Genomic DNA, 26191 nt, shown 5'->3' on the forward strand with positions numbered 1-26191 from the left:
TTTATTTGGGGCCTAGTTTTCCACATGGCTGACTAGATTTCTCCTAGGAGTAGTTATTTAGGGCCCTTTCACTTGGTGGGAGGGGCCTATTTTCGCGCTCTAATTGCGCAGTAGTTTTTACAGTCTGAGACATCCAGCTTCCCTGAAGGAGTCCCCTGACATATTGGACCTCTGTAAAGGGTTTTTGTGCCTACAAAAGTCGTTTTATGGGCAGGTAGGAGCCACAGTAGAGCTGTGGCAGTTTGCTTGTGACTGTTTATAACGGTTTTACCGTTTTTCTGATTCGTTTTTGAGCCTGAGGGGTTAATCATCCATTTGCAAGTGGGTGCAATGCTATTTTAGTCTATTATACACACTGTAAAAATTTTGTAGAGTTTACTGCTTTTTTTCACTGTTTTGCAGTTTGTGATTGTTTTTTCCCCTTAAAGGCACAGTACAGTTTTTTAAGAAACCCCGTTGGATGATAGAGGTTTTCAGAAATTAATTCTAAGGAATGGGATAGACCAGGTGTACCGTTCTCTCCCCCTCCTGTTTTTAAAAAGATGTTTCCTATAGATGCCGCTACACGGGACTTGTGGCAAACGGTCCCTAAGGTGGAGGGAGCAGTCTCTACCCTAGCGAAGCTTACAACTATCCCTGTCGAGGACAGTTGTGCTTTTCTAGATCCAATGGACAAAAAATTAGAGGGTACCTTAAGAAAATTTTTATTCAACAAGGTTTTATTCTCCAGCCCCTTGCACGCATGGCCCCAGTCACTGCTGCTGCAGCCTTCTGGTTTGAGTCTCTAGAAGAGGCTCTACAGGTAGAAACCCCGTTGGATGATATCCTTGACAGGCTTAAAGCTCTTAAGCTAGCCAATTCATTTGTTTCTGACGCCGTTGTTCATTTAACCAAGCTAACGGCTAAAAACTCAGGTTTTGCTATTCAGGCGCGTAGGGCGCTATGGCTCAAATCCTGGTCAGCTGACGTTACTTCAAAGTCTAAGCTTCTCAACATTCCCTTCAAGGGGCAGACCCTATTCGGGCCTGGACTGAAGGAGATCATTTCTGATATTACTGGAGGAAAAGGTCACGCCCTTCCTCAGGATAGGTCCAACAAATTAAGGACCAAACAGACTAATTTTCGTTCCTTTCGAAACTTCAAGAGTGGCGCAGCTTCAACTTCCTCTAATACAAAACAAGAGGGAAATTTTGCCCAGTCCAAGCCGGTCTGGAGACCTAACCAGGCTTGGAACAAAGGAAAGCAGGCCAAAAAACAGCATGAAGGATCAGCCCCTGATCCGGAAACGGATCTAGTAGGGGGCAGACTTTCTCTCTTCGCCCAGGCTTGGGCAAGAGATGTCCAGGATCCCTGGGCGTTGGAAATTGTGTCCCAGGGATATCTTCTGGATTTCACAGCTTCTTCCCCAAAAGGGAGATTTCATCTCTCACAATTATCTGCAAACCAGATAAAGAGAAAGGCATTCTTACATTGTGTTCAAGACCTCCTAGTTATGGGAGTGATCCACCCAGTTCCAAAGGAGGAACAGGGGCAAGGCTTCTATTCAAATCTGTTTGTAGTTCCCAAGAAAGAGGGAACTTTCAGACCAATCTTAGATCTCAAGATCCTAAACAAATTTCTCAGGGTCCCATCCTTCAAGATGGAGACTATTCGAACCATCCTACCTATGATCCAGGAGGGTCAATATGACTACCGTGGACTTAAAGGATGCTTATCTTCACATTCCGATACACAGAGATCATCATCGGTTTCTCAGGTTCGCCTTCCTAGACAGGCATTACCAGTTTGTGGCTCTTCCCTTTGGGTTAGCTACGGCACCAAGAATCTTTACGAAAGTTCTAGGGTCACTCCTAAGGCCGCGGGGTATAGCAGTAGCCCCTTACCTAGACGACATTCTGATACAGGCGTCAAATTTTCAAATCGCCAGGTCCCATAGGGACATTGTTCTGGCATTCCTGAGGTCTCATGGGTGGAAGGTGAACGAAGAAAAGAGTTCTCTATCCCCTCTCACAAGAGTTTCCTTCCTAGGAACTCTGATAGATTCTGTAGAAATGAAGATTTACCTGACAGAGGCCAGGTTGTCAAAACTTCTAAATTCCTGCCGTGTTCTTTATTCTACTTCTCGCCCTTCAGTGGCTCAGTGTATGGAAGTAATCGGCTTAATGGTAGTGGCAATGGACATAGTGCCGTTTGCCCGCCTATATCTCAGACCGCTGCAACTTTGCATGCTCAGTCAGTGGAATGGGGATTACACGGATTTGTCCCCTATACTAAATCTGGATCAAGAGACCAGGGATTCTCTTCTTTGGTGGCTATCTCGGGTCCATCTGTCCAAGGGTATGACCTTCCGCAGGCCAGATTGGACAATAGTAACGACAGATACCAGCCTTCTGGGCTGGGGTGCAGTCTGGAACTCCCTGAAGGCTCAGGGCTCGTGGACTCAGGAGGAGGCACTCCTTCCGATAAACATTCTGGAACTAAGAGCGATATTCAATGCTCTTCAGGCTTGGCCTCAGCTTGCTGCGGTCAGGTTCATCAGATTTCAGTCAGACAATATCACGACTGTTTCCTACATCAACCATCAAGGGGGAACAAGGAGTTCCCTAGCAATGTTGGAGGTTTCAAAAATAATTCTATGGGCAGAGGTTCACTCTTGCCATCTATCAGCTATCCATATCCCAGGAGGAGAGAACTGGGAGGCGGATTTTCTAAGTTGGCAGACTTTTCATCCGTGGGAGTGGGAACTCCATCCGGAGGTATTTGCACAGTTGATTCAACTTTGGGGCAAACCAGAACTGGATCTCATGGCGTCTCGTCAGAACGCCAAGCTTCCTTGTTACGGATCCAGGTCCAGGGATCCCAAGGCAGCGCTGATAGATGCTCTAGCAGCGCCTTGGTTCTTCAACCTGGCTTATGTGTTTCCACCGTTTCCTCTGCTCCCTCGTCTGATTGCCAAGATCAAGCAGGAGAGAGCTTCTGTGATTTTGATAGCACCTGCGTGGCCACGCAGGACTTGGTATGCAGATCTGGTGGACATGTCATCCCTTCCACCATGGACTCTGCCGCTGAGGCAGGACCTTCTACTTCAGGGTCCTTTCAACCATCCAAATCTAATTTCTCTGCGTCTGACTGCTTGGAAATTGAACGCTTGATTTTATCAAAGCGTGGTTTCTCTGAGTCGGTCATGGACACCTTAATTCAGGCTCGAAAGCCGGTCACTAGGAAAATCCATCATAAGATATGGTGTAGATATCTTCATTGGTGTGAATCCAAAGGTTACTCATGGCGTAAGGTCAGGATTCCTAGGATATTATCTTTTCTCCAAGAAGGATTGGAGAAGGGATTGTCAGCTAGTTCCTTAAAGGGACAGATTTTTGCTCTGTCTATTCTTTTGCACAAGCGTCTGGCTGATACTCCAGATGTTCAGGTGTTTTGTCAGGCTTTAGTTAAAATCAAGCCTGTGTTTAAACCTGTTGCTCCGCCATGGAGTTTAAATTTAGTTCTTAAGATTCTGCAAAGGGTTTCGTTTGAACCTTTGCATTCCATAGATATTAAACTTTTGTCTTGGAAAGTTCTGTGTTTAGTAGCTATCTCCTCGGCTCGAAGAGTTTCGGAGTTATCTGCTTTACAATGTGATTCCCCTTATCTCATTTTCCATGCAGATATGGTAGTGTTACGTACCAAACCTGGTTTTCTTCCTAAGGTGGTATCTAATAAAAATATCAATCAGGAGATTGTTGTTCCTTCACTATGTCCTAATCTTTCTTCAAAGAAGGAACATCTATTACACAATCTTGATGTGGTTCGTGCTTTAAAATTTTATTTACAAGCTACGAAGGATTTTCGTCAAACATCTGCTTTGTTTGTGGTCTACTCTGGACAGAGGAGAGGCCAAAAGGCTTCGGCAACTTCTCTTTCTTTTTGGCTAAGAAGTATAATCCGCTTAGCTTATGAGACTGCTGGCCAGCAGCCTCCTGAAAGGATTTACAGCTCATTCCACTAGAGCGGTAGCTTCCACATGGGGTTTTAAGAATGAGGCTTCTGTTGAACAGATTTGTAAGGCGGCGACTTGGTCTTCGCTTCATACTTTTTCAAAATTCTACAAATTTGATACTTTTGCTTCTTCGGAGGCTATTTTTGGGAGAAAGGTCTAACAGGCAGTGGTGCCTTCCGTTTAAGTGCCTGCCTTGTCCCTCCCTTCATCCGTGTCCTATAGCTTTGGTATTGGTATCCCACAAGTAATGGATGAATCCGTGGACTGGATACACCTTACAAGAGAAAACAAAATTTATGCTTACCTGATAAATTTATTTCTCTTGTGGTGTATCCAGTCCACGGCCCGCCCTGTCATTTTAAGGCAGGTGTTTTTTATTTTTAAACCACTGCACCCTATAGTTTCTCCTTTCTCTTGCTTGTCTTCGGTCGAATGACTGGGAGTGGCAGTTAGGGGAGGAGCTATATAGACAGCTCTGCTGTGGGTGTCCTCTTGTAGCTTCCTGTTGGGAAGGAGAATATCCCACAAGTAATGGATGAATCCGTGGACTGGATACACCACAAGAGAAATAAATTTATCAGGTAAGCATAAATTTTGTTTTTATTGCTTCTCTCTCCTGCTTCCAATTGGGAGTGTAATTCCTTCTGCTGGTTATGTTTGCACAGCTTTTTATTTAGCCAATACTTAAGTATATAGAAACTTTCAGTATAGGTAGGGATACAACTGGCAAAATCAGCTTTTTCGAATACTGACATAAAGATAAATTCACTATTTGTAAACAATTTAATACAATCCAGCAGGTAAAATGGATAATTGGGAACAAATTAAAGGGGATAAAAATGTATTGTAAACTGTCCCTTTAATTACAATAACTGTCAGGACAAGTATGTTTTTAAGGTACATTCATAATGAAAAGCGATCATGCTCCGAATCATTAGTGAATATGAACAGTCTTAGCTTACTATGTGTTTAACCCATGCAGAGTAAATGGGTAAATAACATTACGACTCCCTAGAATAGGCTCTAGTACAGTATGATGTGACCGATACGTTTTCTATGTCTGTTTCCTGATGGGAATTTGCTAATTCAGTCATGAACTTGTTTTCTAGCAGCATAAAAATCATTACCAGATGTAGTTTAAGATAATTTGTGCAACTGAAAAAGCAAATTTAGTAAATATTTTACAGCAATATCCTTTGAGAATGTTCATGGTGCAAATGACGGCAGTTATGTTAATGTCTGATGTGTAGTGAATCCTGCCAATGATCTGCCAGTATCTATGTAACACAATATCTCTGTAGTATTTGTACCCAAGTAATGTCCAGACGCACAGAATCATGTTCCTTTGTCTTATGTCTATTTATTTTGTTTTATGCTTACAGGTTATTTGCTGGCATTATCCCAAGAATGACCGCGATTAGTCTGGGTGGGTTTATATTCCTTGGATCTTATGACAAAGTGCGGAGTTTGCTGCTCTAATGCCTGGAAAAGAAAAATCCCTATGGACATTGTTGGGAAAATTAAAGGGATACGAAATCCAAAATTTTTCTGTCATGATTCAGATCGGAGGATCTTCAACTTACAGATTTACCGCAGGGTACCCGACCTCTCACATACACTATGGAAGAACTCACAGGGTAAATATGTAGATCAGCCAGTTTATTAAACCACAGGATCCCAGCTCTCTGTATAAAATGTACAACAATACAGGCTTAAATTTGCTCCTCTGCACAAAACCAACTGTATCGCTGTACAACTTATACAAGAGAGCTGAGATCCTGTGGTTTAATAAACTGGCTGATCTACATATTTACCCTGTGAGTTCTTCCATAGTGTATGTGAGAGGTCGGGTACCCTGCGGTAAATCTGTAGCATTACCCAGAGGTGTTTCTGTAGTTTGAAGATCCCCTACTAGACCAGCGCCTCCTTCCATCATACACAAGACGTTTTTTTTTTTTTTTGGGGGGGTACTCAATCTTTCTATTTTATCTATTTACTTGTCTTTTTTTTTCTCTAATTTTTGGAGTTTAGTGTCCCTTTAAGTGGAAGAATGGTGTGTGTTAAAAAAATAAATAAATCGGTTTATTGTAACCATGTTGGTTACGTAAAGCCAGGAACGGTCTGATCCACAAACCTGCCAGGATCTTGTACTCTCTACCTCTGCACCTGACTTACTCCGATTGGCTGTCAGTGATTTTATTCACACGGCAAACCTTGTAATTTACTTAACTTTTTATTTCAAATAAATTGTATTTAAAAAGCAGTTTGAAACACTAAATATTCTTTATTTAGCTGACTTGGTATTGTCCTGACTCCTGATGACCACCCCTTGACACTTCACATAAATGTTTCAAATATTGCGCATAAAAGTCTGAAACCTGTAGGCGTGAGTGTTCCAGAGTAAGGAGACTCCTAGTAAATCTAACTAGTCAGCGCATGAAACGGTAACACTAGCGACCCTGCAATGTGCTAGATATATATATATCTATCATCAAGTACCGCTCAAAAGCTCCCGAGCCGACACGGCCACTGACCCAATGTAGTCACATGACCTAGCTCTGCAACTACTGCTGCTGATTGGGTGAATGGCAGTTCCTGGTCAGGACCAGCAGTGCTCTGTGGCTGCCGAGTGCTATTTTAAGGCCTTTGCAGGGGTTAAACACACAGCATTACAGGGTCACTAGTGTTAAAATGACACTCAAACAAATAAGAGCATGTAATTTTCCCACTATAATATCCACTTAAATAAAACTAAAACTCCTTGTAATTAAAAACGAGTCTTGCAGTATATTACCATATCATTTAAGTGTGAACACTTTCTAAATATATTAATATTGTTTGCTGCACTTGTTTTCTAACAGCCAAATTCTCCCCACCAATTGCCTTATTTGGAGGAGCCAATTCAGACATCTTACTAGAGTAGATATGGGTAGTCACTGTCATTATGTTAGCAAAACGTGCATCTAGTGAGGCCAATTACAGACAGATATGTGGCAGTCCCATCAGTAAACAACAGCTTAGAATACAGAGACATTTTTTGTTCTACGGTTTTTATTTTTCATCTGGAACTTGAATATCTTTCAACAAAAAGTTTCACTTTTATAACAAACTTTTTTAGTAAAAACACATCAACATTTGTTAGAAACTTTAATAATGGTCAGGAGTTTTAATGTAACAATTTCTATAAATAAATAACTTTGTACACAGAGCTAACACTTCCTTTTCACATTGCCTCTCAGAAGCAGCATTTTCCTATAGATAAAGGAAGTCAGAACATTGAAAAATAAACGCTTGCTTTTCTATATTTAATGTGGCAAATGTAGTTTACCTTGAAAAATACAAGAAATCATTTCATTAGTGGTAATATTTAATTGTGCTAAATCTAATGCATTCAGACAGGTTTTAAAGGGACAGTCTAGTCCAAAACAAACTTTCATGATTCAGATAGGGCAGGAATTTTAAACAACTTTCCAATATACTTCTATCACCAATTTTGTTTTGTTCTCTTGGTATTCTTAGTTGAAAGCTAAACCTAGGAGATTCATATGCTAATTTCTTAGACCTTGAAATCTGCCTCTTTTCTGAATGCATTTTGACAGTTTTTCACCACTAGAGGGTGTTAGTTCACGTGTGTCATATAAACATTGTGCTCACGCACGTGGAGTTACCTAGGAGTCAGCATTGATTGGCTAAAATACAAGTTTGACAAAAGAACCGAGATAAGCGGGCAATCTGCAGAGGCTTGGGTACAAGATAATCACAGAAGTAAAAAGTATATTAATATAACTGTTTTCTGTGCAAAACTGGGGAATGGGAAATAAAGTGATTATCTATCTTTTAAAACAATACACATTTTGGTGTAGACTGTCCCTTTAATGTGCACGTTGTACAAAAACAATAGCTTAAAGAGGTTTCAAATATAACAGTTTTAGAATAAGTCTTAGTTTTTTTTGTTTGATTTCCTTCCTACTATGGGATGGTCTTGAAACAATTCAATTTACCAGCTGTGTAAGCACAATAAATACTAACATTTACATTTTACTAATCAGACGTTTACAGTAAAATTAAAAATATAAATTCCTCGGCACAGTGAGTTTTTCTATTAATGTGGTTTAATATATTTATTACATTGGGGATGGACAAACATTGGAACTTTGATATTTTAATTATAAAATGTTCACCTTGACATTTGTTCTTCCATTTGAATATTTCTGCAGAATGGATATTAACATATATTGATTCAGATGTGACACTTGCACTGAAGTCCATGAAAATCAACATTTCTATATTGATATTTGAATGTTACATTAGATAGATGGAAAAAATATGTATTTTTTTTTTTACACAGTTTAGAATGAACTAATGCGGCCAATTTGTTTTAACAAATGTGCGGAAACAATCACAGATCCCAATTTTATACCTGATCATTGTAATAATTCAGTATTTCAAATAGTTGCTTAGTTTGAAGCATTTACTTAAAGGGCCATGATACCCAAATGTTAAAGCATTGAAAGTGTGATGCAGCATAGCTGTAAAAAGCTGACTAGAAAATATCACTTGAACATCTCTATGTAAAGAAATATATTTTACCTCAAAACTTCCTGAGTATTCACACCCCACTGTAAAGAGACTTTAAGCAGCCAATCAGGATGCTTGTCCCAGGACTTACTAGGAGTGTGCATCTGGCATGTGCAGCACAGTCGTTATTTTCCTATTCAGTTTAAGTAAAGTCTATGAAATCTTATGGGATCACAGTAAAAACAAAGCATTACCTCAGCACTGCCGATTGGCCAACATTTTGTTTTTTTCACCTTGTGGCTGGACAGCAGCTGAAGAATAACTGTTTACACAGCACTTACTCTGGTGAGCTGAAGACATTTTGTGGTAAATATCTTCTTTTTTTTACATAGAGATGTTTAGATGATATTTCCTGTCAGCTTTTTACAGCTATGCTGCATCACTATCAAATGAGCGTGCTCTTTACATTTCTATTGCGCCCCACACACAAAATATATATATATATAATAAAATAAAAAACTCTTTATATTAAAACTAATATTGTAACTGATGTTTCCTTTCTACTAGCTGCCTGTAAGGCTGACAGGTACCAGCTGCCGGTAAGGCTGACAGGTACCAGCTGCCCGTAAGGCTGACAGGTACCAGCTGCCCGTAAGGCTGACAGGTACCAGCTGCCCGTAAGGCTGACAGGTACCAGCTGCCCGTAAGGCTGACAGGTACCAGCTGCCCGTAAGGCTGACAGGTACCAACAAGAAGTGCACAACTGCTACTGGTAAATTAGATTTAAAGGGACATGAAACCCCAAAATTTTTTTTCATGATTCAGACAGATGATGCAATTTTAAACAACTTTCCAAATTACTGCTATTATTTAATTTGCTTCCTTCTCTTGTTATCCTTTGCTGAAATATTTATCTAGGCAAGCTCAGAAGCAGCAAAGAACCTAGATTCTGGCTGCTGATTGGTGGATGCATATATATACAGATTGTCATTGGCTCACCCATGTGTTCAGTTAGAAACCATTAGTGCATTGCTGCTCATTCAACAAATGATACAAAGAGAATGAAACAAATTGGATAATAGAAGTAAATTAGAAAGTTGTTTAAAATTGTATTCTATCTAAATTATGAAAGAAAATTTTAATCTAAAACACTTTTACTTATTTTCTTTTGCTGCTCTTTCATTTGGGTGACAAATATTTTGCAGTAAAATGTCCCTTTAAACACTGTAGAAACACTGTCTTAAGCAACTCCCATAGGTTAACTAGGTATCTTATAGAAAGCATCAGGCTTCACAAAGTGCTTCTATATATATAAAAAATATGTGCTCTGATTAAAATTACATTTTAAGAATAAATTTCAAGTTTTGTCACTAGGAAAAATATTACTAATCCATACGGTTGGCGTTAAACCGTCTGCACACTCAACGAGCTACTGCGCGGCGTCCGATCTGCACACACAACGAGCTACTGCGCGGCACCCGATCTGCACACACAACGAGCTACTGTGCGGTGCCCGGTCTGTGCACACAACGAGCTACTGCGCGGCGCCCGGTCTGCACACACAACGAGCTACTGCGCGGCGCCCGATCTGCACACACAACGAGCTACTGCGCGGTGCCCGGTCTGCACACAGCGAGCTACTGCGCGGTGCCCGGTCTGCACACACAATGAGCTACTGTGCGGTGCCGGTCTGCACACTACGAGCTACTGCACGGTGCCCGGACTACACACTACGAGCTACTGCGCGGGTGCCCGGTCTGCGCACACAATGAGCTACTGCGCGGTGCCCGGTCTGCGCACACAATGAGCTACTGCGCAGCGCCCGGTCTGCGCACACAATGAGCTACTGCGCGGTGCACGGTCTGCGCACACAAAGAGCTACTGGGCGGCGCCCGGTCTGCGCACACAACGAGCTACTGCGCGGTGCCGGTCTGCACACAACGAGCTACTGCGCGGTGCCCGGTCTGCACACACAATGAGCTACTGTGCGGTGCCGGTCTGCACACTATGAGCTACTGCACGGTGCCGGTCTGCACACTACAAGCTACTGCGCGGTGCCCGGACTACACACTACGAGCTACTGCGCGGTGCCCGGTCTGCGCACACAATGAGCTACTGTGCGGCGCCCGGTCTGCGCACACAATGAGCTACTGCGCGGTGCCCGGTCTGCGCACACAAAGAGCTACTGGGCGGTGCCCGGTCTGCGCACACAACGAGCTACTGCGCGGTGCCGGTCTGCACACAACGAGCTACTGCGCGGTGCCCGGTCTGCACACAGCGAGCTACTGCGCGGTGCCCGGTCTGCACACACAATGAGCTACTGTGCGGTGCCGGTCTGCACACTACGAGCTACTGCACGGTGCCGGTCTGCACACTACGAGCTACTGCGCGGTGCCCGGACTACACACTACGAGCTACTGCGCAGTGCCCGGTCTGCGCTCACAACGAGCTACTGCGCGGTGCCCGGTCTGCGCACACAACGAGCTACTGTGCAGTGCACACTACGAGCTACTGCGCGGTGCCGATCTGTGCACACAACGAGCTACCATAGAATTCTCTTTATTACACTCCCAGGTTCAGTGAAACTTTACTATAAATCTCATTTAAAAAAATCTAACTCACATCCACATAAACATCATATGACAATCGCCATAGCAGCAGATATATACTCTTGTGTGACTTGCACAGCAGGGGGTGGGATGCTGCATTTACTGTTATTGTACAAACTCCCATACATACAGGATACTCTCCTGTGCCCGGTCTCCTATAGTTATTTCTGCACTAACATTCTATGCTGCCTCAGTACACAGTGTTGCAGGGTGACGCACATATAGTATCTATGTGCAGAAGTGACAGGTAACGCAAACACTGCGGCACAATGTGACACCAAACTAGTCTAATGTCTACAGACTTAAATGTTTTATTGGTAGACTTTCCTAATAACATCAAATCTCTCCATCTTTATAGTTTATGGATTCCAACAAAAAACGCCTAACCCCATTAGTAATTAATAGAGACTCACCTAGACCTCTGATTTACTGCCATTACACATAACCTCTTGTTTGGTGCCTGTGGGACATTTGGTTTGATGAATATGTTTTTACCACAGTTGAGTTGGATAATAAAGCATCTGCCTTATTTATAAACCCAGAACATGGATAATTGTTCAATAAAAATCCATCTTGCTTTAAATAATGTTACATGATCATTTCTGAAACCATTTCCAGATTTTAGCACAAATAAAATTGCCCTTTTTGGGCTTTGCTACAAAGCTCGGTGTGACAGAACCAGTTGTTAATACAGTGCACACTGTCATTATTGCCTGCGATACTCCTATAGCACCGAGACCATTACCATGTAGTGTTATTTCTGCAATAAGGCACCTAAAATTCACAGCTGTAAAATGTATTATACATGCACTATGGATTAAAATAGACTCTGTAAAAGATATAGAAATTTATATTCTATAATTTCTTAAGATATTTACATATTTTTATATATATATATTTATGAAATCTCTTATGTACAATGTATCAAATACATTTTTCTTTACTTACAAAGTTTCTTGCATTTTTGTGCTGCAGATGCAAAACCTACATTCATTTAACGTCCAGGTATGTGACTCTCACATAGCGCACGAGGCTTCGCTTCGGACCTCAGTTTATGAAATAGTCTATTAGAGAATTGCACAAAGCAATAGGATTTCATTCACTTGATCCTTGAAGCAGATAAGTTTATCGCTGCTGACAATTGTCCATTTGAAAGCATTGTCTGTTTGATTTTCTCCTCTTTGAGAGGATTGAGTATTTGCTGTGTTAAACAGTCTGATGCAGAGAGAGTCTGATGTCCTTCAGATTCACTTGGGTTTAGTAAAGGCTCTAGATTTGAATCTGCAAAGAAAGCAAATGCCACACAATGAAATAATGGTGCACAACATTCTCTAATAGGGTAATGGGGTGACAAAATGACCAGAGCATGCAGTGACAACTTGTTGAAGTAATCACCCTTGCTTCAACAACTTTATTTATTGTATACACATCAAAACAGAACACCTACTGACAATATAGCACAGACACTGTCCCCTATGCGTTTCACACCATCTAAGGATAGGCCAGTTACCCATTACTGTTATTACATTAAATAAATATGTGCTCTTAACATTGTCCTTTGCAGAACCCATTAAAGCTAATAAATGGCTGCCCCTACCGATATCCTTCTCTGTATCATCTAGTAAAACTATCTTCACTTAATGATTTGGGTGTTCCCTTTAGTACGACAAGAGTAAAGCAGTTTTCTTTCATGCATATGAAAGAGCAGCAATTAAACAAGTTTAAGACTTTTTTACTCAATTTTCTGTTACCCTAATGAAAGTACAGCATCTAAATATGGCATTTTTCTCATGAAAAAATGTGAAGTGAAAGATTTTAAAAATGTACTCTGAAATATATACGGCAGTGTGGGTTGTTTACTTCCTGTTAATCTTCATTGGTAGCTATCTACTTCCTGTTATTCTTCACTGGTAGCTAGCTACTTCCTGTTAATCTTCATTGGTAGCTAGCTACTTCCTGTTAATCTTCATTGGTAGCTAGCTACTTCCTGTTAATCTTCATTGGTAGCTAGCTACTTCCTGTTAATCTTCATTGGTAGCTAGCTACTTCCTGTTAATCTTCATTGGCTGATAGGCACTTCCTGTCACTAAGCATTAGTGAACAACGCCTGCAAATATATAACAATTTTACTTTATAATTTTCAGGCACAAAAAATCCTACATGTTTAAATATTTGGATAAACAGGTGTGCCCTGAAGTGATTATGGATAGTGACAGACCAACGGTGTAACTAGGCCTTATTGAGCTTCAGGGCAAAGTCTGTGGTGGGTCATCCATTTCAACAGTGATTTCTGCCCATTTGTAGAAGCTGAGATGTCAGTCACATAGGAGTCATCCTTCCTTCTTAGTTAATGCACTTGTGCAGCTTTCCTGCATAAATATGGTGGCAGGTTTTTGGTACAATAATACTGTGACAGCCATCTTAGAAATTTTATCAATGATGCAAGAAAGAGGAAATATGTAACTTCCCTTCAGGTCCCTGCCAACCCTGTTCTCTCCAACTCCAGATATCAAACAGGTAATGAATTGCGGTGCCGGCCTTTGCAGGTAGGTTACTTCATTGCTCTTCTCCAAATGAACCTCTGGAAAGGAACATAACATTTTTCACCCAAATTGCACGAAACGAGCTGATGTAGATTCCAAACTTGTTTTATTGAAGACTCTTGGCAAACATATCTTCAAACAACCTAAAATAAAAACAATTAAAAAGCTCAACACGTTTCAGTGGATCAATATTTTTTAAAATTTGAACCGTTGTTGATAAAAGTGGTTGATCCACTGAAACGCGTTGAGTTTTTGTTTTTATTAAAAGTTGTTTGAAAATATATCTGTTGAGAATCTTCAATAAATCAAGTTTGGAATCTACATCTGCTTCAAAGCTTTCGTACAGGTTGGGCAAAAAACGTTATTACACTATCCTTTGTGTTCCTTTTTAGATGTGCGTTTGGAGAAGAGTACTGAAGTCACCTACCTGCAAAGGCCGGCGCCGCCATTCAATATCATATTGTAAAAGCCAATACTCTTTCCTTAACCTGTGAGACCTTTTTCACACAGAGTAGGCAGACATTATGTGAAGTCCAACAGGCCCACTTGCATCAATGCTACTACTGATTGCAGGGACAGACGGGCCCCCTAGCATCAATGCTACTACTGATTGCAGGGACAGACGGGCCCCCTAGCATCAATGCTACTACTGATTGCAGGGACAGACGGGCCCCCTAGCATCAATACTACCACTGATTGCAGGGACAGATGGGCCCCCTAGCATCAATACTACCACTGATTGCAAGGACAGACGGGCCCCCTAGCCTCAATACTACTACTGATTGCATGGACAGATGGGCCCCGTCTCAATTGAGATGCCTGAAACCGTTGCACCCAGTGACAGACTAGTTTGTGATGTAGATGAAAAACTACAGTGATCTAACAAATGAGTTTGGGGTAGCGAACAAACAATATGCAGGTTCCTTATCTGTGATGTGCATACCTTGTGTATTTGAATTCAGTGCATGTGATGTTTGTGTATCCAATGGAGACTTCCTTTCATGGTTGCTAGGATACGCAAAGTCAACAGAATCCTTTTTATCACTGCCTAGAGGCCCATGGCTCTGATGGCACGTGGAGGAGCTACAATTCTCACTGTTGTCCCCGTGCTGGTCATGTGGTGGCCTCTGGTATGTGTAGTCTTCTGATTTTAATATTTGTGGGCTGTAGTCTGTGTCCTCGTGGTACACAGGGCCATTGTAGCAATTAGTGCACATAACTGGGAAGCCATAGCCTGTAATGAAGAATATACATAAGTAATACTAGAATGTTTACAGTCTGAATAATTCATAGGAGAGGAAAGACATTCGATAGGATTTCGTGGTGAGTGCAACGTGGATAAGCAATTGGCAAATGACACAAAGCCTAAAATAGCCAGAGGAGAAGGAACGTACCACCGTTCTCTGCACTGAACAAGGTGTCCGCTGGTTTGCCAGCCTCATTACCGCTGCATCCTAAGCAGATCCTGGGCTTTCTGTAGCCCATAGTACATGCTTCAACATTAGTGGCCCCTGTTCCATCACTGGAGGAAATACCTAAAAACAGAAAAATCGTCCAGAGAACGAGTTAGACAAAAAAACAACTAAAATGTATTTAAGCTTTGCAGACTTAAATATTTATAAAAGTCAAAAACATAATTTATGTAAGAACTTACCTGATAAATGAAATTTCTTTCATATTGGCAAGAGTCCATGAGCTAGTGACGTATGGGATATACATTCCTACTAAGAGGGGCAAAGTTTTCCAAACCTCAAAATGCCTATAAATACACCCCTCACCACACCCACAATTCAGTTTAACGAATTGCCAAGTAGTGGGGTGAAAAAATAAGTAGTAAAAAAAGCATACAAAAAGAGGAACTGGAAATAAAATTGTGCTTTTTATACAAAAATCATAACCACCATAAAAAGGGTGGGTCTCATGGACTCTTGCCAATATGAAAGAAATGAATTTATCAGGTAAGTTCTTACATAAATTATGTTTTCTTTCATGTAATTGGCAAGAGTCCATGAGCTAGTGACGTATAGGATAGAAATACCAAAGATGTGGAAGACCACGGAAGAGTCACTAGAAGGGGAGGGATAAAATAAAAATGGCTAGTTCTGCTCAAAAAAATTAAATCCACAAAAAAATAAGTCTTTCTTATAAATTTCAAGAAAAAAAATTAAATCATAAGCAGAAGAATCAAACTGAAACAGCTGCCTGAAGAACTTTTCTACCAAACCAGACTGCTTCAGAAGAAGCAAATACATCAAAACAGTAAAATTTTGTAAATGTATGCAAAGAAGACCAAGTTGTTGCTTTGCAAATCTGATCAACCGAAGCTTCATTCTTAAAAGCCCAAGAAGTGGTGACTGATCTAGTAGAAAAGGATGTCATTCTCTGAGGCGGAGACTGTCCCTCCTCCAAATAAGCCTTGTGAATCAAAAGCTTTAACCAAGATGCCAAAGAAATGTCAGAGGCTTTCTGACCTTTCCTAGGACCAGTAAAAAATAGACTAGAAGTCTTCCTGAAATCTTTAGTAGCTTTGACATATTTCAAAGCTCTTACAACATCCAAAGAATGTAAAGATCTTTCAAGAGTATTCTTAGGATTAGGACAAAAGGAAGGAACAACAATTTCCCTACTAATGTTAGAATTCACAACCTTAGGAAGAAATTTAAACGAAGTCTGCAAAACAGCCTTATCCTGATGGAAAATCAGAAAAGAGAGACTCACAAGAGAGAGTTCTAAAAGAAAGCCACGAGAATTTATGAGAAGAACACCATGAAATATAGGTTTTCCAAACCCGATAATAAATCTTCCTAGAAACAGACTTACAAGCCTGTAGCATAGTATTATGATTAAGCACTAAGCGTTAAATTTCCATATCTTCAAATTTAGCGATTTGAGATCCTGATGGAAAAATGGCCCTTGAGACAGAAGGTCTGGCCTTAAAGGAAGTGGCCAAGGGTGGCAACTGGACATCCGAACAAGATCCACATACAAAAACCTGTGAGGCCATGCTGGTGCTATCACAAACACATACGATTGTTCCATTAAAATCTTGGAGATCACCCTTGGAAGAAGAACTAGAGGCGGAAAAATGTAAGCAGGTTGGTAAAACCAAGGAACCGCTAACGCATCCACCATCTCTGCCAGTAGTTGGATTCCGCCCAAAAAAGTATCTGAGATACTTCTTTTATCGCTAAAGGACTGAGTCCCCCCCTTGATGATTGACATATGCCACAGTTGTGATATTGTCTGTCTGAAAACGAATGAATAATTCTCTCTTTAATAGAGGCCAAGTCTGAAGAGCCCTGAAAATAGCACAAAGTTCTAAAATATTGATTGGTAACCTCACCTCTTGAGGATTCCAAACTCCTTCTGCTGTCAGAGACCCCCAAACAGCTCCCCAACCATTGAGACTTGCATCTGTTGAAATTACAGTCCAGGAAGGATGAACAAAAAAAGACCCCTTGAATAATCTGACGATGGTCTAACCACCAAGTCAGAGAGAGTTGAGTGTTGGGATTTAAGGATACCAATTGTGATATCCGAGTATAATCCCTGCATCATTGATTCAGCATGCAAAGCTGAAGAGGTCTCATGAAAACGAGCAAAGGGAATGATCGAGACTGAAGGTTTCGACAGGCAAAAACCAATTTCATTCATCTTTTGTCTGTTAAAGACAGAGTCATGGACACTGAATCTATCTGGAAACCTAAAAAGGTGACCCTTGTCTGAGGAATCAAGACACTCTTTGGTAAATTGATCCTCCAACCATGTTTTTGAAGAAACAACACAAGTTGATTTCTGTGAGATGCTGCTAAATGAAAAGATTGAGCCAGTACCAAGATATCGTCCAAATGAGGAAACACTGCAATACCCTGCATTACAGACAGAAGGGCACCTAGAACATTTGAAAAGGTTCTTGGAGCTGTTGCTAGGCCAAATGGAAGAGCAAAAAATTGGTAATGCTTATCTAGAAAAGAGAATCTCAGAAACCGATAGTGGTCTGGATGAATCGGAATGTGAAGATAAGCATCCTGTAAGTCTATTGAGGACATGTAATGACCTTGCTGAACAAAAGGAAGGATAGTCACCATCTTGAAAGTTAGGACCCTTCCAAATTGATTCAAAAACTTCAGATCCAGAAATGGTCTGAATGAATTTTCCTTCTTCGGGACAATGAATAGATTTGAATAAAAACCCAGACATTGTTCCAGAAGTGGAACTGGTACAATTACCCCTGAAAGCTCTAGATCTGAAACACACCTCAGAAAGGCCTGAGCTTTCACAGGATTTGATGGAACGTGAGAGAAAAAATCTCCTCACAGGAGGTCTTATCCTGAAACCTATTCGATACCCCTGAGAAACAATTTTCTGAATCCAAGGATTCTGAACGGAACCTGCCCAAATGTCTTGAAATAATTTCAATCTGCCCCCACCAGTAGAACTGGATTGAGGGCCGCACCTTCATGTAGTCTTGGGGGCTGGCTTTGGCTTTTGATAAGGCTTGGATTTATTCCAACTCAAGGATGGCTTCCAATTGGAGCCAGAGTCTTTAGAGGAAGGAGTGTTTTTTTTGTTCTCTATTCTGATGAAAGGAATGAAACCGATTAGAAGCTTTAGATTTAACCCTAGACTTTTTTTTTATCTTGGGGCAAAAAAACTCCCTTCCCTCCAGTAATAGTGGAAATAATAGAATCAAATTGGGAACCAAATAAATTATTACCTTGGAATGATAGAGATAGCAAGATAGAGAGAGGTTGCTATCTCTATCATTCCAAGGTAATAATTTATTTGGTTCCTAATTTGATTCTATTATTTCCATGACAGATACCATGTCAGCATTCCATGATTTGAGCCACAAAGCTCTTCTAGCTAAAATAGCCAAAGACATAGATTTGACAATATAATATAATTTGATAATATAAAAAATAGCATCACAGATAAAATGATTAGCATGTTGAAGCAAATCAGAATCTTTTTCCCGTTGTGCTAAGTTATCCAACCAAAAAGTTGATACAGCCGCAACATCAGCCATAGAAATGGCAGGTCTGAGAATATAGCCAGAATGTAAATAAGCTTTCCTTAGATAAAATTCAATTTTCCTATCTAAAGGATCCTTAAAAGAAGTACTATCTTCCATAGGAATAGTAGTACGTTTAGCAAGAGTAGAAATAGCCCCATCAACCTTAGGGACTTTTCCCCAAAACTCTAATTTAGCCACTGGCAAAGGATACAACTTTTTAAACCTTGAAGAAGGAACAAAAGAAGTACCAAATTTAGACCATTCCTTAGCAATCACATCAGAAATAGCATCAGGAACAGGAAAAACCTCAGGAGTAGTCACAGGAGGTTTATAGACAGAATTTAAACATTTACTGGATTTATTATCAAGAGGACCAGACTCCTCAATATCCAAAGTTATGAACACTTCTTTTAACTAGGAACGAATATACTCAATCTTAAAAATATAAGATGATTTATCAGTGTCAATGTCTGAAGTAGGATCGTCTGAATCAGAGAGATCCTCATCAGAGGTGGATATATCAGTATAAGTGAAAGAATGAAAACGAGGAGAAGCGCTAAAAAAGCTAAAGGTGCTCAACAGTTTAAAAATAATTGCTATGCAGACAAATTGAGATAAAATAGGATAAATTTACTTGCTTAACAAATATAATTTAAAACAAACAATCACATTGGTACATGTCCTGCAAAAAAAGAAAAAGACATAAATCACTTAAGAATCGGACGTCTCCGATGTATAAAATACACAAAATAAAAACTGCTGTTGCCAATATAAACCTTGTCTCAGTATTATGAGGGGGAGGTCGGCATCAAATCTAAAGTCCTCAGATGATTAGGTATGAGTCTACACTGTTTAAAAGGAGGCTGTAACTGGAGCCAATTCATCTTGAGAAAGCCCTGTAAGAGGGAGAAACGCGTTGATGATAGTTACAGCTGCCTTACACTTCACATTTTGTCTATAAAGACTGTATTTCTTTATTGGAGTGAAAGATTCTTCAGCTACCCACGGACAACACGAGGACTACACTGTGAAGGGCCATGCGCTTAAATTGAAGCCGGTCTCAAGTCACACACTAAAGGTCCGTTTACTATTAGATCTACAGAGGAAATCTGGTTATACTGTGACCCTGCGTGCGATCCTGCACTAAGAGCGGAGTTCACCATCTATATTATAGCGGCCGCTATAGTTTACCTTCAAGCTATCCTGACCAATAGGATTGCCCTACAGAGACGACGCCTCCCGATTTGTGACGTCACGGGACACGTATACGCCTCACGGAGGTGACTCTTGATACACGGACGGTACACCTAAAGGTAAAACGGGTTTACACTTACCCGGCTTCGGTTCTCTTTTGAATCATCTGAGGACTTTAGATTTGATGCCGACCTCCCCCTCATAATACTGAGACAAGGTTTATATTGGCAACAGCAGTTTTTATTTTGTGTTTTTTATACATCGGAGACGTCCGATTCTTAAGTGATTTATGTCTTTTTCTTTTTTTGCAGGACATGTACCAATGTGATTGTTTGTTTTAAATTATATTTGTTAAGCAAGTAAATTTATCCTATTTTATCTTAATTTGTCTGCATAGCAATTATTTTTAAACTGTTGAGCACTTTTAGCGCTTCTCCTCGTTTTCATTCTTTCACTTATCCTTTTTTCCCCTAATTTGAGGGACTTTAGGGTTGGAGTAGCTTGGTGCCTCTTGCGCACACTTTAACACACTTGCACACACCTGGATATATCAGTATGTTGTTGATCATTACAAATTTCATCAGTAGTATGAGAAGTTTTAAAAGACCTTTTACATTTATTTGAAGGAAGAATAGCAGACATAGCCTTCTGTATCACATCAGCAATATCATTTTTCATATCAACAGGGATATCATGTACTTTAGATGTTGAAGGAACAACAGATACTGTACTAGCACTAATAGAAACATTTTCTGCATGCAAAAGCTTATGACAACTGTTACATACTACAGCTGGAGATATAATCTCCACTAGCTTACAACAGATACACTTAGCTTTGGTAGAACTGTGTTCATGCAGCATGGTTCCTACAGCAGCTTCTGAGACAGGATCAGATTGAGACATCTTGTAAAATGTAAAAATGTAAAAAAGAAAAAATAACATTTAAACAGAAATATCTTATTTCAACATATAGCAGTTTCAGGAATGGGGGAAAATGCAAATGCTAAAATTGACAGAAAAGCAAATAGCATAGCCCTCTGAGCATAAAGAAGGCAAGGAGCATATAGGAAGTGGGGTAAAATAAACTAATTTTTTTGCCGCCAAGTTTGATGCACGATGCAAAAGGAAGTTGAAAAACAACCTGGCGTCAATTAAGACACAGGAAATGACGAACTTGCATCATTATAAACGCATATTCGCGCCAAAAAATTATTGCGCCAAGAATGACGCAATAATTAACAGCATTTTGCACCCCCGCAAGTTTTTTAAAAGAAAAAACAAGTCAAATTGAAAAAAAAGACTATACCCCAGGTAAGAAACTTCCTAAAACATGATTCCCATAATGAAACTGCCAGACTGCAAAGGGAAATACACATATACCAGACTCATGGCAAATATAAGTAAAATACATATATTTAAAACTTTATATAAATACATAAAGCACCAAACCATAGCTGAGAGTGTCTTAAATAATGATACATACTTACCAAAAGACACCCATCCACATATAGCAGATAGCCAAACCAGTACTGAAAACTATCAGCAGAGGTAATGGTATATAAGAGTATATTGTCAATCTGAAAAGGGAGGTAGGAGATGAATCCCTACGACCGATAACAGAGAACCTTTGAAAAGATTTCCTGTGAGTAAAACTGTAAAATCAACAGGTGATACTCTCTTCACATCCCTCTAACAAACTCTGTACTCTGAGAGGAATTGGGCTTCAGAATGCTTAGAAGCGCTTATCACAGAAGAAATCATAAAAATCAAGCAAAAACTTACTTCACCACCTCCATAGGAGGTAAAGTTTGTAAAACTGAATTGTGGGTGTGGTGAGGGGTGTATTTTGAGGTTTGAGAAACTTTGCCCCTCCTGGTAGGATTGTATATCCCATATGTCACTAGCTCATGGACTCTTGCCAATTACATGAAAGAAATTAGAGTTTTATGATTCAGATAAAGCATTTTAAAGAGACTTTACAATTTACAAAATGTGCTTAATTCTCTTGGCATCCTTTGTTTAAAAGCCAATTTCAAAGCAGCAATGCGCTACTGGGATCTAGGTGATGAGCCAGTGACAAGAGTGTAGCCACCAATCAGCAGCTAGCTCCCAGTAGCGCATTGGTGCTCCTGCGCCTACCTAGGTTGCTTTTCAACAAAGGATACCAGAAAAACAAATTAAATTGTTGCCAAGACTAACAGCCAAACAGACATCTCCACCCCTGTCGTGACTTGCAGGCATAAATACGCTGCTTGTGCAACGCTGCCCCCTGTTTGCGTGTGGCCAACTGCACGTGGGCAGGGATGTCAATCACCTCGGTCGCACAAGTCCAGGGGATTGAATCAGCCACTTCAGAGTTGGCGCAATAGGTTAAGAAGCAGCGATGAACGTAACATTTGAATTTGGGAAATTATTATTTGTATAATAAAAAAATTGTGACCTCTTATTAAACATTCATAATTTGGTTGAACAAAGAAAGTGGCAAAACATTAGCGCTGCGGAATCTGTTGGCGCTCTACAAATAACCGATAATAATTTGTCTCATCTCCCCAAATCGAACAACCTTCAATGGGAAAAAAGACCCCTTGTTGTTTTCAGTTCTGTAATGGGGAAGAGGGCAGTTTTTATACAAGTCTGTATCTGCTGGTCTCACCTTGAGATGACAAATAGCTGGGGAGGTCCGGGGGTACAACCGTTTCATCTGGAAGAGAAAAGACATCACTTTAAGGTCAAACACAAATGTGCCTTCTGGATTTTTACAGAACAGTTTTGTTTTGCAAGTTGCAGGGTCACTGGAAGATTGAAAAACACAGTTTACACTAAAATTGTTATTGTTTAAAGAGATAGATAACCCCTTTACTACCCAATTCCCCAGCTTTGCACAACTAACATTGTTATATTAATATACTTTATAACATTTAAACCTCTGAATGTCTGCCTGTTTCTAAGCCACTACAGACAGCCTTTTATCACATGCTTTTTTATTTGCTTTTCACAACAGGAGACTGCTAGTTCAGCCTTATAGATAACATTGTGCTCTCTCCCGTGGAGTTGTTTAAGAGTTAGCACAACACAGTACTAAATTCAAGTCAATAGATAATAAATAAAAAGTCATGTGATCAGGGGGCTGTCAGAAGAGGCTTAGATACAAGGTAATCACAGAGGTAAAAAGTATATTAATATAACTGAGATAAGAGGCAGTCTGCAGAGGCTTAGATAAAAGGTAATCACAGACGTAAAAAGTATATTAATATAACTGAGATAAGGGGCAGTCTGCAGAGACTAAGATGCAAGGTAATCACAGAGGTAAAAAGTATATTAATATAACTGAGATAAGGGGCAGTCTGCAGAGACTAAGATGCAAGGTAATCACAGAGGTAAAAAGTATATTAATATAACTGAGATAAGGGGCAGTCTGCAGAGACTAAGATACAAGGTATTCACAGAGGTAAAAAGTATATTAATGTAACTGAGATAAGGAACAGTCTGCAGAGGCTTAGATACAGGGTAATCACAGGGGTAAAACATATTAATATAACTGAGATAAGGAGCAGTATAAAGAGGCTTAGATACAGGGTAATCACAGAGGTAAAAAGTATATTAATATTTCTGAGATAAGGAGCAGTCTGCAGAGGGTTAGATACAAGGTAATCACAGAGGTAAAAAGTATATTAATATAACTGAGATAAGGGGCTGTCTGCAGAGGGTTAGATACAAGGTAATCACAGAGGTAAAAAACAAAATTTATGCTTACCTGATAAATGTATTTCTCTTGTGGTGTATCCAGTCCACGGATCATCCATTACTTGTGGGATATTCTCCTTCCCAACAGGAAGCTGCAAGAGGATCACCCACAGCAGAGCTGTCTATATAGCTCCTCTACTAACTGCCACTCCCAGTCATTCGACCGAAGACATGCAAGAGAAAGGAGAAACCATAGGGTGCAGTGGTGACTGTAGTTTAAAAATAAAACACACCTGCCTTAAAATGACAGGGCGGGCCGTGGACTGGATACACCACAAGAGAAGTAAATTTATCAGGTAAGCATAAATTTTGTTTTCTCTTGTAAGGTGTATCCAGTCCACGGATCATCCATTACTTGTGGGATACCAATACCAAAGCTATAGGACACGGATGAAGGGAGGGACAAGGCAGGTGCTTAAACGGAAGGCACCACTGCCTGCAAGACCTTTCTCCCAAAAATAGCCTCCGAAGAAGCAAAAGTATCAAATTTATAGAATTTTGAAAAGGTATGAAGCGAAGATCAAGTTGCCGCCTTACAAATCTGTTCAACAGAGGCCTCATTTTTAAAAGCCCATGTGGAAGCTACCGCTCTAGTAGAATGAGCTGTAATCCTTTCAGGAGGCTGCTGGCCAGCAGTCTCATAAGCCAAGCGTATTATACTCCTTAGCCAAAAAGAAAGAGAAGTTGCTGAAGCCTTTTGGCCTCTCCTCTGTCCAGAGTAGACAACAAACAATGCAGATGTTTGACGAATATCCTTAGTAGCTTTTAAATAAAACTTTAAAGCACGAACCACGTCAAGATTGTGTAAAAGACGTTCCTTCTTCGAAGAAGGATTAGGACACAGTGACAGAACAACAATCTCCTGATTTATATTTTTATTAGATACCACCTTAGGTAGAAAACCAGGTTTGGTACGTAACACTACCTTATCTGAATGAAAAATGAGATAAGGGGAATCACATTGTAAAGCAGATAACTCCGAAACTCTTTGAGCAGAGGAGATAGCTACTAAAAACAAAACTTTCCAAGATAAAAGCTTAATATCTATGGAACCCCTTGAAGAACCTTAAGAACTAAATTTAAACTCCAAGGCGGAGCAACAGGTTTAAACACAGGCTTGATTCTGACTAAAGCCTGACAAAACGCCTGCACGTCTGGAACCTCAGCCAGACGTTTGCGCAAAAGAATAGACAGAGCAGAAATCTGTCCCTTTAAGGATCTTGGAGAAAAGATAATATCCTAGGAATCCTGACCTTACTACATGAGTAACCCTTGGATTCACACCAATGAAGATATTTACACCATATCTTATGATAGATTTTCCTGGTGACAGGCTTTCGCGCCTGTATTAAGGTATCAATGACCGACTCGGAGAAACCACGCTTTGATAAAATCAAGCGTTCAATCTCCAAGCAGTCAGCCGCAGAGAAATTAGATTTGGATGGTTGAAAGGACCCTGAAGTAGAAGGTCCTGTCTCAGAGGCAGAGTCCATGGTGGAAAGGATGACATGTCCACCAGATCTGCATACCAAGTCCTGCGTGGCCACGCAGGTGCTATCAAAATCACTGATGCTCTCTCCTGCTTGATCTTGGCAATCAGACGAGGGAGCAGAGGAAACACATAAGCCAGGTTGAAGGACCAAGGCGCTGCTAGAGCATCTATCAGCGCTGCCTTGGGATCCCTGGACCTGGATCCGTAACAAGGAAGCTTGGCGTTCTGGCGAGACGCCATGAGATCCAGTTCTGGTTTGCCCCAACGTTGAATCAACTGTGCAAACACCTCCGGATGGTGCAAATCTAGCCAGCCATGTGGAAAAAACTGGGCCCCAATAAAGTTTTATCACCAATATGTATAAAAAAAAACGTTTAAACACTTCCAGCAAACGTTTTATTTTTTCAGTAATGTGAGAAAGTAATAAGAAAATTACCTTTTACAGCAAGCATGATACTAGTCGTTATTAAATCACTGTAATCAGGCTTACCTTAAATAAATCCGGTATTAACAGCATTTTCTAGCATATTAATTTCTCTAGAAAAATTTAAACTGCACATACCTCATAGCAGGAGACCCTGCACGCCATTCCCCCAGCTGAAGTTACCTCTCTCTTTAGTTTTGTGTGAGAACAGCAATGGATCTTAGTTACAACCTGCTAAGATCATCAAAGACCACAGGCAGACTCTTCTTCTATTTTCTGCCTGAGGCTAAAATAGTACAACTCCGGTACCATTTGAAAATAACAAACTTTTGATTGAAGATAAACTAAATAAATTCACCACATCTCTCTAGCTACTTCTTTTCTTGTCGAGAGCTGCAAGAGAATGACTGGGAGTGGCAGTTAGAGGAGGAGCTATATAGACAGCTCTGTGTGGGTGATCCTCTTGCAGCTTCCTGTTGGGAAGGAGAATATCCCACAAGTAATGGATGATCCGTGGACTGGATACAACTTACAAGAGAAAGTATATTAATATAACTGAGATAAGGGGCAGTCTGCAGAGGGTTAGATACAAGGAAATCATAGAGGTAAAAAGTATATTAATATAACTGAGATAAGGAGCAATCTGCAGAGGCTTA

The 26191-nt window shown here is 40.4% G+C and overlaps 2 protein-coding genes across 2 annotated transcripts in view; one reads left to right on the plus strand and one right to left on the minus strand.

Annotated features, from left to right (window-relative positions):
• Positions 1-5537, plus strand: part of SLC25A26 (solute carrier family 25 member 26) — a 253856-nt gene extending 248319 nt beyond the window's left edge. Inside the window, exon 10 of the mRNA XM_053720688.1 lies at positions 5377-5537. Coding sequence (XP_053576663.1) covers positions 5377-5473 — 97 coding nt within the window. The 3' untranslated portion in view covers positions 5474-5537. The remainder of the gene's footprint in view (positions 1-5376) is intronic.
• A 1591-nt stretch (positions 5538-7128) lies between these two features.
• The window catches only part of LRIG1 (leucine rich repeats and immunoglobulin like domains 1), a 283023-nt gene continuing 263960 nt past the window's right edge, over positions 7129-26191 (minus strand). The window contains exons 16-19 of the mRNA XM_053720689.1: positions 22529-22576; positions 15059-15199; positions 14608-14898; positions 7129-12402 (exon numbers count right to left, since the gene is read on the minus strand). Coding sequence (XP_053576664.1) covers positions 12221-12402; positions 14608-14898; positions 15059-15199; positions 22529-22576 — 662 coding nt within the window. The 3' untranslated portion in view covers positions 7129-12220. The remainder of the gene's footprint in view (positions 12403-14607; positions 14899-15058; positions 15200-22528; positions 22577-26191) is intronic.

The sequence above is a fragment of the Bombina bombina genome, chromosome 7 (assembly GCF_027579735.1).
Source record: "Bombina bombina isolate aBomBom1 chromosome 7, aBomBom1.pri, whole genome shotgun sequence".
Classification (NCBI taxonomy): Eukaryota; Metazoa; Chordata; class Amphibia; order Anura; family Bombinatoridae; genus Bombina; species Bombina bombina.